This window comes from Caretta caretta, chromosome 22 (genome assembly GCF_965140235.1).
Source record: "Caretta caretta isolate rCarCar2 chromosome 22, rCarCar1.hap1, whole genome shotgun sequence".
NCBI classification, from domain to species: Eukaryota; Metazoa; Chordata; order Testudines; family Cheloniidae; genus Caretta; species Caretta caretta.
The window spans coordinates 6,613,917-6,626,849 of record NC_134227.1 but is presented as its reverse complement, the minus strand read 5'-3'; the positions used below and the strand labels follow the sequence as shown (position 1 = coordinate 6,626,849).

The window sequence follows — 12,933 nt, the reverse complement described above, 5'->3', positions numbered from 1 at the left end:
GGGGCCTTGTGTCAGTGAGCTTGTGAACAGGCTCCTTGTCGGGCAGGAGAAGTGGCAACAAACACACTTGAGCTTGAAGCAGAAAATGAGTATTAAAGGCTGGTTCTCGGCTATTCCCAAAGCTTGTCTGTCTCTCTGGGGCCGAGTGCAGAAGCAGCCTGCAGGGCTTGTGTAGCTGCTGGCCCTGCGCTCTCTGCCAGGCTCGGAGAGTCACACTGGGCGCCCTCCTCCTCGCACGTTCTCTCCACCGGTATGAGAGGCTTTGCAGGCTGGATGCAGCCCTAGGGGATCTCCGTGCCTCCAGCCATCATAGCAGAGGGCATCATTCTGAGCCGATGGGTCCCACGGGGATGGAGCGTGATTCTCGCTGCGGCTCCCTTCCTGCTGGTGAGGATGCTGGAGCAGGAGAAGGCCCAGCATGACTCTCAGATGCCTGGCTGAGTCTGCAGGGCTGGTGGCTAGAAACATGCCTGTTTCCCTCCTCCCAGATCCAATATGTGAAGCCAAAAACTTTAGGAGCCAGAATGCTATTGCTAGAGCAACTTCCTGGGTGAATATGTCACTAGGCAAACCCCACTGCTTCCCCAGCTTGTTCCAGTCCCCTCCGAACAGTCCCTCCTTCTGGGGTGTCCTGTGAAGGGGGCTAGCGCCCACACTGCACTAAGGCTCTGTTTAGAAAGGTTCATGCACGGCTGAGAGCTCTTTTCAAGCGCAGAGGTGAGCAGTAGGACGTGCTCTAGAAAGCTATAAGCAGCCTGTTGGACTCTCACCACTGATGAACCGTTTATTAAAACATCTATGAATAGTTTATTAACCTGGCGTATCTGGGCCATGAGTCGGCAGCGTGCCCTCGTCAGTGACAGCATTAATGCACAGTGCGAGCGCTGCCCTTCCCCGGGGGCCCAGCTCACTAGCCCGGGGCCTGGCTTTAAGGCTGCATCTTGCCCAGCCCCGAGAACGTTGGTGCTCAATCAATGTGGTGTCTTTTGTGTGTTGTGAGAGGCATGTAACGTGCTCCTGGGGGAGCCGCGTGACGCACAGGTGGAGGGACACGCTCCCTATGGACCGGCTGATTGAATAAACATATGGCGAACTGCTGAGGATGATGGCTTGGCACAGCTGCAGACACCAGCTTCTCCTTCCAGCATGGGACAGTAGGAAAGCTAGTGCTCTCTCTTGCCATGAGAGACGCGGAGCCCAGTCCCATCCTGGGGGCGTCCCTGGGGCTGTGTGGTTGGCAAGCGCCTTGGCTGCCGTTTGCCGGTGAGATGCCAGCGCAGCTGGGAGGTGCTGGCAGGCCCCCAAAGGCAAGGCAGTCAGTGACTGTGGGTTTCACAGCCATTTCGTTTCCAAGCAGATTCTGGGGATGTTTTTCAGGCTGCTGTGGGCTCTGGTGGAAGGATATGAGATCTGGGAGCAGGAGGGCACTCAGGAACAGAGGAAATAGAGAAAAGTGGGGGGTGGGGAGAGGATCAGGAAGGAAGGGGCCTAGAGTAAGGAAGGGGATGTCAGCAGGCATGGGGGGGGGGAGCAGAGGGGAGAATGAGGAGTTGTTGACTGAGCTGGCTCGTGGGAGGCCTGGGTTTCATTGTCTTCTCTGCAACTGACCTTGGGCAAGTCCCTTCCCATCCCTCCCACTTTGTCTGACTTGTCTAGTTAGGATGGGATATTCCGAAGTCCCCGAGTCACTTGGAGCATGTGGATCAATGAGACCTGTTCTGAGGAGCCTGGGAGCTCCTGGAAATCTGACCCTAGATCAGAAGGGACTGTCTGTCACTGTCTGTGCAGCCCCCAGCACCAGGGGGCCTGCTGGGCACTCCCATAATGTACAGAATTAACAATAAAAACGAGGGGGTCCAGGTTCTCTGGAGTTAACGCTGAGTTGAGTGTTGGAATTTGGGCAGGTTAGCAAAACGTGGATTGCTGCTGAACACTGCGGGGGCTGCAGCCTGCCCTGGTGCCGGCTAGAGGGCGGTTTCACTCTGTGGATCTGTGTCTCTGCTCCTCCATCTACATGGGCCCAAGGGTGCCCTTCTCAATCTGGTTGTTTTAAGGCGATTGAATGCCCCGCCCCTTCCCCAGTGACCCAGGCAGAGAATCTAATGCTTCCCTGGTGTGAGCTGGCCAGTCGGTAGCCGAGATGGGAGCTGACAGCTCACTGCTGGTGAGTCCAGGTCAGACGTGCTCTGTCCATGGGTCAGCACCACAAACTGGGCTGGGGCTCTGGCTCACAGTCCCTCTGGGGGGTGGGAGGTGCAGGAAGGAAGTGGCTGCAGAGTCCGATAGTGATGCTGCATCTTCACCAGGGGCAGGCTCTGCTCTCAGGCATGCCTTGGCTATCTCCCTGTCTTCAGTGGGGTTTGGGGGGGGGGGGCTGAGGGCAGAACTGGGCTCAAAACCGCGACCTGAGTTAACAGCTCCCCTCGGGGTTCTCAGGGCTGAATGGATGCAGCTTGGGATGGCAGTCGCAGGGGCTCTTTGGTTTTCAGGTGTATTACAGTATCCCCAGGGTTCCCCGCTGGAGTGCGACCCTTCGTGCGGAGCTCTGTGTAGCTGCTGGGGTTGATGCAGACCTTACCAAAGAGCTGGCAGTCTAGGCTGCGCACGCCCACCTAGCAATGCCCCACCATGCTTTAGCCAGCTGATGATTTGGCGGGCTTGAGGCGGACTCTGCAGGGCTGCCAGGAGGAAGAATCAGAGCGGAGCCCCTGTGGCTGCAGAAGCAGCTCGGAGACACAAGCAGCAGGCTGGCTGGTACGGGCTGGTGTCCCACAGAGTGCAGCGGGCGCTTTCAGGGCAGAGGAGGGAATGGGCCATCTCACCAGAAGGGGCCCATGAGCAGGGAGGGAGCAGGGCTTGGTGTTAATGGATCGGGGCTCGGGGGGTGGGATGCTGAGGAGGGGACGAGCTGTGGGGATGAGCCGGAGACCCTCAGCTGACATCTATGGCAGGGACCCAGTGGGGCTCCAGGTGATGGCTGTTTCACAGCCCGACTGGGGACCAGGCTGCCTGCAGACTCTGGAGACATTTCCAGCCAGCCAATTGTTTCTGAGCCGGGGCCCTGGCATGGGAGTCCCTGAGCAGGAGCCTGGTGTCAACAGGGCCGCGGGCCCTCGGATGTTTTGAGGCTCTTTTAAACGGACTCATGTACAAACACACTTTCTGATAGAGCCCCTTTAAACAGCCTGTCCCAGATCGTGTCCACAGAAGTCCTTCTCTGCTCAGCAGGGTCTCTTGGCTCCTAGTGCGGGGTGAGTAGATGAGGAAGAAACTGGCTAGACAGGGCAGATAGTACCCCAGTTCCACGCATGCTGCTTCCTAATGCCCAGCGCGAGCAAAGCAGATGAGTCAAGAGCTGTCTGTCTCTCACCAGTACAGCCCTGTCAGGTGTTCCCTGTGACCCTCCATGCCTGGCACAGGGGGCCTGGTCCATGGCTGGAGTTCCTAGGCATTACTCCAATGCAAGAATAGCAGGGGCAGGCTTTGCAGACAGCAACGTGACTGGTTGTGTTAGGTGGTTAATGTTCCTTTAAAAACACCAGGCCAGTTCACCAGGCCAAAAACACCAGGCCAAAAACCCTGGCCGATTCACGTGGCCAGGGATACAGCTTGTTTAGGGTCAGCGGAGCCCTTCTGGCCCCGGCGTTGTAATCCATGGGCCCGGCTGGGGATGCTCACAGGCCGTTGGCATTGCTTGTGGTGAGCCAGGAGAAGGTGGAGGGAATGGGGTGTTAAAAGGTGTCTGCCCTAAGTCCTCGCCCTCAGTGAATCTCCATGCACTCCTAGCTAGCTCTGCACTTCCGGCGGGGGCGGGGACCAGAGCTGTTCACTGTCTCAGCCTTGGGCGGCTGGGAGGTGCAGGAAGGAAGTGGCTGCAGAGTCAGATAGTGATGCTGCGCTGTGCAATGCTCTGTCTAAGGTGCTGAAAGCGTCTACGGGGTGGGCTCATAATCGCTGACTCACAGGATTCGCACGGTCTGCAGCGCCCCTTGGGCTCTTCTACTCCGGTTGCACAGCTGTCTGGCGAACGGGGCACACCCCACACGGTGAGGCACCCGCGTGTGACGTGCCACGTCGCCTGGTGTCACGTGACACAAAGGGGACCCAACAGACGGCATGTTGCTTAGGTGCGTGGGCAGCACTCGGGCAGGGCGGGATCCCGGAGAACCGCCCCTCTGCGGTGCCTTAGCCAGCTGCCCAGATACCTCCTGCGAATGTGTCTGTTTGACTGACAAGGTCTCAGCAGGAAGGCATGGCTAGTGGTGTGGATGCCAGAAGTCCGGGCCAGCCCCGAGGCAGGGGGTGGGGCACCGAGGTCTCTGGCAAGGTGGGCAGAAAAGGCATTTTCTTGGGGTTTTTGGCTGATGGTTACCACAGCCCTGCCAGGTTCTCCCTGTCCCTTCTCCTGCTGCTGCTGTCACACACGGTCATCAGCCCGGCAGCGCTGAACTTTCAGGGTAATTATTCCTTGATAGTAATCAGGGGTTAACGTTAAATAAAAACAATAATTTCTCCTTTTGTGGGGAGATGAGGATCCCAGCAGGAGCGGCGGAAGCATCCTAAAAGTGGGGGGAGCATGGCCCCCTGCCCCCCCATTCCGGCACCCCTGGATCCCAGCATCTTTCATCACTCTGCAGATGCCCCCTAAGGGACCTTTCAAGTGGTGAGGAGCAGATCACGCGCTGTGAGTCTGACATCCGCTGGCTGCCCCAGTGCAGACTTGTAGCAAGGCTGGTGGCGTGTGAACTCCCCTCCCCCACTGCCTCCCTGCCCACCCCACCGCACTCTCCATGAGCCATTTGCTTCTTGCCTATCTGCTGAGACTTGAGCACCGGTGCCAGGTAATTTCATGCTACAGACACTTGCCCCAGAGAAGCTGGACTGAGACTCCAATTCACTAATCAGCTTAGACGTGACAACTGAGTTCCCTCTCCCCGAGCTGGGCGTGATGTTCTCGGTGTTCTGACAGCAATGGCCACGTGCAGGGAGCTGGGCCGGCGTAGTAGGGATGCCCCGTCCTAACCGGAGTCCAGACTGTGACTCTGCTGGGACTGACGTGCCAAAGACTGAGGGTGCAGTCTCCAGGGCAGGTTGCAGGCATTGCATGCTCTCAAAGTGGCTATGCCATGAGCCGTAGACTGGAAGCGTCTGGAACAGTCGAGAGCTTTCCCCATGAATCCTATCAGGAAAGTGAATAAAATGCTCCTGTCTGAGCATGTCCCAACCAGCCAGCTTGCTAGGCTCTTCCTGGGAACTAGGGTAGTGTGGTTCTCTGCTGCCATGGAGCAAACGGGGCAAGAAGGCTGAGCAGGCTGTGAACCTTGAGGGGCCATTCACTTGGCCTAGCCCGGTGTGTTGGGCCCATAAGAGGCAGCCACTGCCCTGCTAGCTGGGGGAGCCTGGATTCCAGCCTGGCTGAGCTGGGGCGTCAGATGAGTACGATTCAGTGAGAGCTGGAGCTGTCGAATTAAATGCTCATCTGCGAGCTGCTTGTGCGTGCGACTTGTCTGCCCCTCTCTTGTAATGTCCCCGTGGGTTTGTCCTGGCTGTGGGCTTGCCCTGACCTCAGCAGATGATTGGGCTCCTGGTGTGACGATTGCCGTGGTAAGAACGGCGTCCTGGTGTAAAGGTTTTGAGGCTCACGCTTTGATCTCTAAAGGGCAGGAAGCTGTAGGGCAGCCAGCCCAGGGACAGTACTTGGAACGCTGAGTTCCTAGGGTGACTCCTCCGGGCACACCTGTGCTGTGGTGTGGTTTCCCATGCTGAGTGTGAGCCAGAGCTAAATATAGATCCAGAGCCATGAGCTGCAGACAGCTCACTTCCACCAGGGCTCCTGGCAGCCACCCAAGGACTTATCAGTAGTGGTCTGCTCTTCCAGTCTCTTCCCAGGATCCCTGTGCACTGGCCCCACCAGCCTTGCGGCTCCCCTTCTGCCCCCTTCCCCAAGCTGGAAAAGCTCCTTTCCCCATCTCTGAGTATGGGCTGTAGCATGTTCTCCCAGAAGGGATCAGGAGAACTTGGCTTCAGTGAGACAATAGGTCAGAAAGCGAAACTAATGATAAAAGGAGCAACGCGCTCCCCGGGCCTTGGGCCCCAGGACTCCAGCGCGCAGAGAGGCCATCGGGAAATGGTGTAGAACCCTGGGAGCGTGAGCCTGTCTCTCGGGCGTTTAGTGTTCTCGGTGCTGCCCGGGTAGATTCCTGGAACTGGGGTGCTTCTGTGCCCCCTTAACTCTCCAGCCTGGGCTGTCTCTCACAGTGCTTTGCTAGTGACAAGCAGCAAACCCCTCCAGGTGCTGTTACCACTCAGTACAGCCGCATGTGGAGCCCCATACCCAGCTAGCTCGCATGAATGCTCCCAGAGCCACTCGTGAATCACACAAAGAAAGGCACCAGCCAAATCCCCCCAGCTCCCCAGCGTTACACCCCAGAACTGTACTGTCTTGCCCTGGTCAGAAGCCTGACCAGCATAAGTTTATTACTCAGTCCACCCCTCCCTCAATGTGGAGAGGTTATGCACCAGCCTTTGTAAACTGAGCTGAGATTGCCCAAGCTCTTCAACCAAAACACACTGTTTTAGGTAAAATATAAAACAGATTTATTAACTATAGAAAGATAGATTTAAGTGATTATAAGTGGTGGGCATAAAAGGTCATCGATAGTTACCAAAGAAAATAAACGGTAAGCAGACAGTCGAAATCTTAAATCTTATTGCACTAGGCAGTATTTGGATCAAGCCCACTGGATGTTACAGTTCTTAATACACAGGCTTCTCCCTTAAGCCTGGGACCAGTCCCCTCAGCTGAAGTCTTTGTCTTCCCAGCATTCTTGTTGCTTCCAGCATAGGTGGGGGAGGAGAAAGGCCATGGCATGATGCCACTGTCTCTTATTTTATACTCTCAGACCATATGCCTGGAAAACACCAGCCCAGACGTGTCCTGGTGGGCTTTGCAGAGTAACAGGTTGGAGCTATCCCCCTGGTGTTGTCTTCTGCAACCGAGTCACAGAGTTGAGCAGTCCCCATTGTGTGGTGCTTGTGCAACTGTCATTGAATTGTCAATCCCTTGATTACACCTCCCCTGATGATTGTCATTGAACACCCTCCTGGGAGTGGTTCATCTCCTTTGCATGTCACTAGCAAATGACAACACATTTCAGTAACCACCATACAGCAAAATCTCATAACTCGATACGCACTAAGAAAATACATATTTGGACAGAACAATGGGTTTCACAGATCATGACTTTTCATAAGATATCTTACATGGCATGTTTGTATGAAATGTACATAATTGTATGACAGGGTGAATATGGGGGTTCCAGGGGGCTGCTTTGAGGTACGGAGTGCCACATCCCCATCTTCAGCCAGGGGGCCACACAGCCCTGTGAGCTCAGGGTTGCTGAGGGCCATTGTCTCCATTCCCAGCAGCATGGCTATTAATCCCCTTGGGAGCTCTGCCCTTCCCAGCTGGAGCCCTCGCCCTGATTTCTGTTCTCTCTTCTGCCTCTCAGGCTCCCGCCCTCGGCTCGAAGACTTTTCTCCAAGGATAGTCGAGCACCCCTCCGACCTCATCGTTTCCAAGGGGGAGCCAGCGACGCTGAACTGCAAGGCGGAGGGGCGCCCCACCCCGATAATCGAATGGTACAAGGATGGGGAGCGGGTGGAGACGGACAAGGAGGACCCGCGATCCCATCGCATGCTGCTGCCTAGTGGCTCCCTCTTCTTCCTGCGCATCGTCCACGGCAGGAGGAGCAAGCCCGACGAGGGCGTGTACGTGTGCGTGGCCAGGAACTACCTGGGAGAGGCCGTGAGCCGGAACGCGTCGCTGGAGGTGGCCAGTGAGTGGGGTTCTGAGCAAGCTCCCGGGTGGTTCTGGGGTGGAGCGAGCTGTTTCTAGGAGTTGCTGGGGGCCCAGGCTGTGGGAAGTCATGTTATGGACTCCAGGGCAGAATTTGGCCCGACGACTTTGCTGGCTGTGTTAGACTTTCCCACTGGGGCTGGCTCCTACGTGCTCTGCTAAGAGGCAGTTGAATGGCAGCACAGCATAGCCTGGCCAGGGCTCTGCTGTGCGCTCATGCCAGCTGCCTTGCCGGATAAGTGCGTTCCTGCCGAGAGGGGAGCTGGTGCCTTCCGACACATGTGCGGCTGGCTGGTATGGTGGGTCGGTGTTGCCCTGCTGGCTGTGGTTATTATGGGCACCGGGCAATGGGGATGTTTGAATGTATGATTGTGTAATGTCCTCTCCTGCTAGCACTCAGTGCTGGGCATGGCGGGCTAGGGCCATGCTAGCTCTCTGTGAAGAGTTAACGCAGCGAGGCCCTTTACACAGCACTCTTGGCTTTGTGCCGCACGGGTCTGGGGAGGCTGGGCTGTGTGTGTCTGGGCTGGAGCCTTTCTCCGCATTCATCGATCCTGGATTCCCAGCCAAGCCCCGCAGTCCGAGTACGATTCTCTTGCAAAAGTTGCCGAGCTGACGGGCACCCCCAGCGAGCCCATAGCAGCACCCTCTGCCCAGCTGTGCAGGCCTCAGCCCCTTCAGGAGAAACCCTGAGCCCTGCTTGCGCCGTGTTCGTTTTCCAGCGGGAAGCCTTCTGTCCCATAGTGCAGACCAGCAAAGGGAGATAGGCTGGACCCCCAGGGAGAGGGGGCCTCCCGGTGTTACCTGCACAATTTAGGGTTCCCAGCCCCCTACATTTGTGGGCACTCAGGGAGTAAGGGACCCAACTGTACCTCTCCATGGGCTCAGGGCTAACACCCATTCCCAGTGGGCCCAGGGCTCTATGGGTCTGTGGGGCTTTTTACCAGTGAAATAGCCTGACACAGTACTAACCTATATTTATTAACAGCTGATCAGCAGACTACACACGCTAAGCATACAATGCTCACCACTCCTAATAAGGCAGACAGACTTTTCCTGGTGGCCGGTCAGGATCTCCTTGTCTGGGCTTCCAGCTTTCTGCACACTATGGTCAGCAGGGTGTGATGGTTTTGCAGCGTTGACCTTGGGCTGTGTTCTGAAGTTAGGTTCTGAAGAACCTCCCTTTGGACCCCAGTTTATATCGTTAAAATTTGGGTCCTGCTTAGCCGTACCTTAACCAGTCATTTTACACTAAAGTCCTACAAAATGGTATTTTTCACCCATCCTAGCTCATTATAAAACACTTCTTTAACCAATCACACCCCACCACTTCAGTTGATTCATGAGATATGCAACAGACTGAAACAATAAAAGAATCAGACCGAGACCACACAGATAAATAATAGAGAAGTAGGGACCACAAAGGCCAAACAATAGTAGAGATTTCACAAATACAGCTGTTGATAAGTGGTTCTTTGCCAGGCAGAATGCTGTCAAACAAAGTTTTCTTAAAAGTCTTAAGATCTGTTTCTTTACCCAGTGATGGGTACTCTTAGGACAGGAGTGGCTTCACAGCAGCCTGATAATACACTGGTTTGGTGCAATTTAGATGGAACATGAGGATGTGACTCTCTGCAACTTAGCTCATGGCTGCTGTTTTTACTGCAGAAAAAGTAAAATGCAGTAAAAAGTAAAATGGGGGGTGAACCTCCTGCAGGAACCTGCCTGTCTTACAGACACAGCTCCCTCCCTGCTCTGCTCTCTGCCTCTGGAAAGTAGAGGGATGCTTCCCCCGGGGCATCCTGAGCACAGATGTCTGCAGGGCTCTTCTCCACTACAGTCCTGCAGCCTCATCAGTCCTTTTGCCTGCTTGGGACAAAACTTAACCCCACCCCTGCCACAACCCAAGTGGGGTCCCTTCACCACATCACCCCATTACCCCGTTCCCCTGAGATCTGCACTGGTGCTAGTTGGAGCCCTCTGTGTTCCATGGGATTGGCTGCAGAATCCGTTCCTCGCTGAGGGGCCTTGTTCCATTTTGCATTATAAAAACATCTGTTCCTGGCCTTTGTGGGTGTTCACATCCTGCCTGGAATCAAGTGTGAACTGATGCAGTGCTGTCTGCCTGAGTCTGCAGCCGGCCTGAAACAACAGCTTTCAGAGAGCCCATTCATTTCAGTGGGACGTTAACTCTGAAACCTGAAGGGAGTCGTTCCAGGGTTGTTCAGCTCCAGTATTTCTCCTACTGTCTCAAGCTGTCCCGCTGCCTGACCTCTCCCTAGCTGCCTGACCCTCCACGGCCCCCTGCCGCTGGCTTCTGCCATGCCTCAGTGGGTTGTTCACACCAGCTATGCACCGTGCCACAAACTGAAAGTGTGAGCGGGGGCTGTGTAAAGCAAACCGAAGGAGGCATCAAAACAATAACAGCGGCTGCTAGGCTGACTGATTCGATTTCCATTCTCCAGAACCCTCCAGTTTAAACTTCAACGAAGCAGGAACAGACTCTCCCGTCAGTGCAGGTTCCAGGGGCCTTGCCCTGGGAACTGTGGAGTAAGCAGGGCTTGGTGAGAGTGAATGATAAGAGAGGCAATGACAGCTGACAGCACCTGGAAGCTAAAAGGGCCCTGCCGGCTTGAAACCTCATCAGTTTCGGGAAGTGAGCTGAATGGAGTTTGAGCTGCACTTGCCCTGAGCCCCCCCTCCTCTGGCTTTAACAGTCCCATTGACTGTTTTCAGCTCCCTTGCACTGGGGTAACTGACAATTAACCCCAGACACAGGGGTGAGGCGGCGCCTAGGACTCCTCTGACAGGTCTAGTCTGCTGGTGCTGGTGCAGCGACCTGCTTTGTGGGCCCCACTTGTTTCAGGCAGGGCTGGGCGCACTGCACCACTGGAACAGGGTCCGAGATCAAACTGGAGGCTGTCGGTCTCTTGACTGCTGGTGACCTGGGAGCTGCTGGGGTGGATTACTGATCGGCTTGCTCTTCCCTCATTGCTCTTATAGCTGCACATCTGCTCCTAATTGCCATAGGCAGCCTCTGCTCTTTAGCCTTGTTTAGGGGAAGGGTTTCTCCTGCTTAGATTCCTTTGTGCTCCTGAGCTGTCAGCGTATGAACAGCCCAGCCCATCAGTCACCCGCTCCTGACTTGGGGTCTTTGCACATACCTTCAGGATTAGCCTCCGAGAATTCCCCCCAGCGCAGTAATGGGCCAGCGCCTTGGAAATATCTCTGTCCCTCTGCACCCAGGTATGCGCTCCCCTTTGGCTGGAAGAACATATGCTGCAGAGAGGGACTCATATCTGCGATCAGATTCTTTTCTCTGGCCTATCTGCAGCTGTTTCTTTGTGCTCCTGACTCGAGGTGAACAAACACTCCTGATTAGTCCGCTTTGTCCACAGCCGGCAATGGCAGACTGCATTCCAGGCAGGCTGTGATGTGTCTTTCCCAGCTCTCTGTGCCCCTCCAGCCAAAGAGACCCTGGCTGTATTTATCTGCCCTGACCTCCCAACCAGTCTCCTCTGTGCTGTTCCTCGGTGTCCTGACCCCATTGTCTTCCCTAATGGCTCTACAGAGACAAAGATCTGCAAACAAACAGCGCAAACCCCAGCCAGGCGATGGTTGCACAAGATAAATGACCATGTTACCTATGACAAGGCCATGTAAAGTCACCCGCAGCATAGGAAATGAAATGTCATTTCTGCTAAGCCCTTGAGTCACCAACATTACAGGCTGGGAGCCGGCCATACTAGCCTAGGTGATTTCTGGCTGGGCTGAGAAGTTGCCGCCTGACTAAAGCTATCGAAGGAGTGTGCTGCAGCCAGGGTAATTGTTACTCTGAAACCTGTCAAATAAGGAAGGTCTATAAAAGGCTCCCGAGAAGGAAACGCACCGGGTGAGTTATTCCTAGGCTAGCAAGGACTTGCATGCAGCAGCTTTGGGGCCTTGGAGATGCTTGGATTTGCTCCCAGCAGTTAGTCTGTAGAACCCAAATCCTTTGGAACTGGAAGCTGCCAATAAAGAAAGGAAAAGGAGACTTAGTAAAATGAAGCTGTGATTCCTCCAGCTGCCCCTCAGAGCAGCACACACTCCCCAGGACTGAGCCCTTCAGAGCTCTACAAACCAGCTAGATTCCTCTCCTCCCCAGTGCCCCAATATTAGGGAGGGGACAGATAATAAGACAGAAAATATCATAATGCAATGATATAAATCCACGGTACGCCCATAGAATCATAGAATATCAGGGTGGGAAGGGACCTCAGGAGGTCATCTAGTCCAACCCCCTGCTCAAAGCAGGACTAATCCCCAACTAAATCAGAATAGCTTGAATACTGTGTGCCGTTCTCATCACCCCATCTCAAAAATGATCTATTAGAATTGGAAAAGGTGCAGAGAAGGGCAACAGAAATGATTAGGGGTATGGAACAGCTCCTGTATGAGGAGAGATTGAAGAGGCTAGGATTTTTCAGCTTGGAGAAGAGATGCCTAAGGGGAGATGTGATCCGGGTCTGTAAAATCCTGACTGGGGTGGAGTAAGTAAATAAGGAAGTGTTATTTATCCCTTCCCATAACACAAGAACTAGGGGTCACCAACTGCAGTTTAAAACAAACAAAAGGAAGTACTTCTTCACACAGTGCCCAGTCAACCTGTGGAACTCATTGCCAGGGGACATTCTGAAGGCCAGAAGTATAACAGGGTTCAAAAAAGAATTTGATAAGTTCATGGGTGATAGGTCGATCAATGACTATTAACCAGGATAGTCAAGGACACAGCCCCATGCTCTGGGTGTCCCTACGCCTCTGACTGGCAGAAGCTGGGACTGGACAACTGGGGATAGATCTGTTGGTAATTGCCCTGTTCTGTTCATTCTCTCTGAAGCACCTGGCACTGGGATAGATGGATTCTAATGCTCTTAATATGGGCATCATGCAGCAGAGCTCCACCACGCCCCATTCCCTTCAATGCAGCGGTGCCTCTCTCTGCTGGCTGGCTGCCTGCAGGGCAGGGCATGGTCTCTCCTGGCTGCGTGGGCGTGAGTTGTTCTCTTTGCAGGATACAGGTGGGGGGTTCCAGATGT

At 54.7% G+C, this 12,933-nt stretch overlaps 1 protein-coding gene across 4 annotated transcripts in view; it reads left to right on the top strand.

The window, feature by feature from the left end:
* Nucleotides 1–12,933, top strand: part of ROBO3 (roundabout guidance receptor 3) — a 237,845-nt gene that overhangs the window by 114,258 nt on the left and 110,654 nt on the right. For all 4 annotated transcript variants that reach the window (XM_075122174.1, XM_048827595.2, XM_075122175.1 and 1 more), the window contains exon 2: nucleotides 7,512–7,838. In XM_075122174.1, coding sequence (XP_074978275.1) covers nucleotides 7,512–7,838 — 327 coding nt within the window. The remainder of the gene's footprint in view (nucleotides 1–7,511; nucleotides 7,839–12,933) is intronic.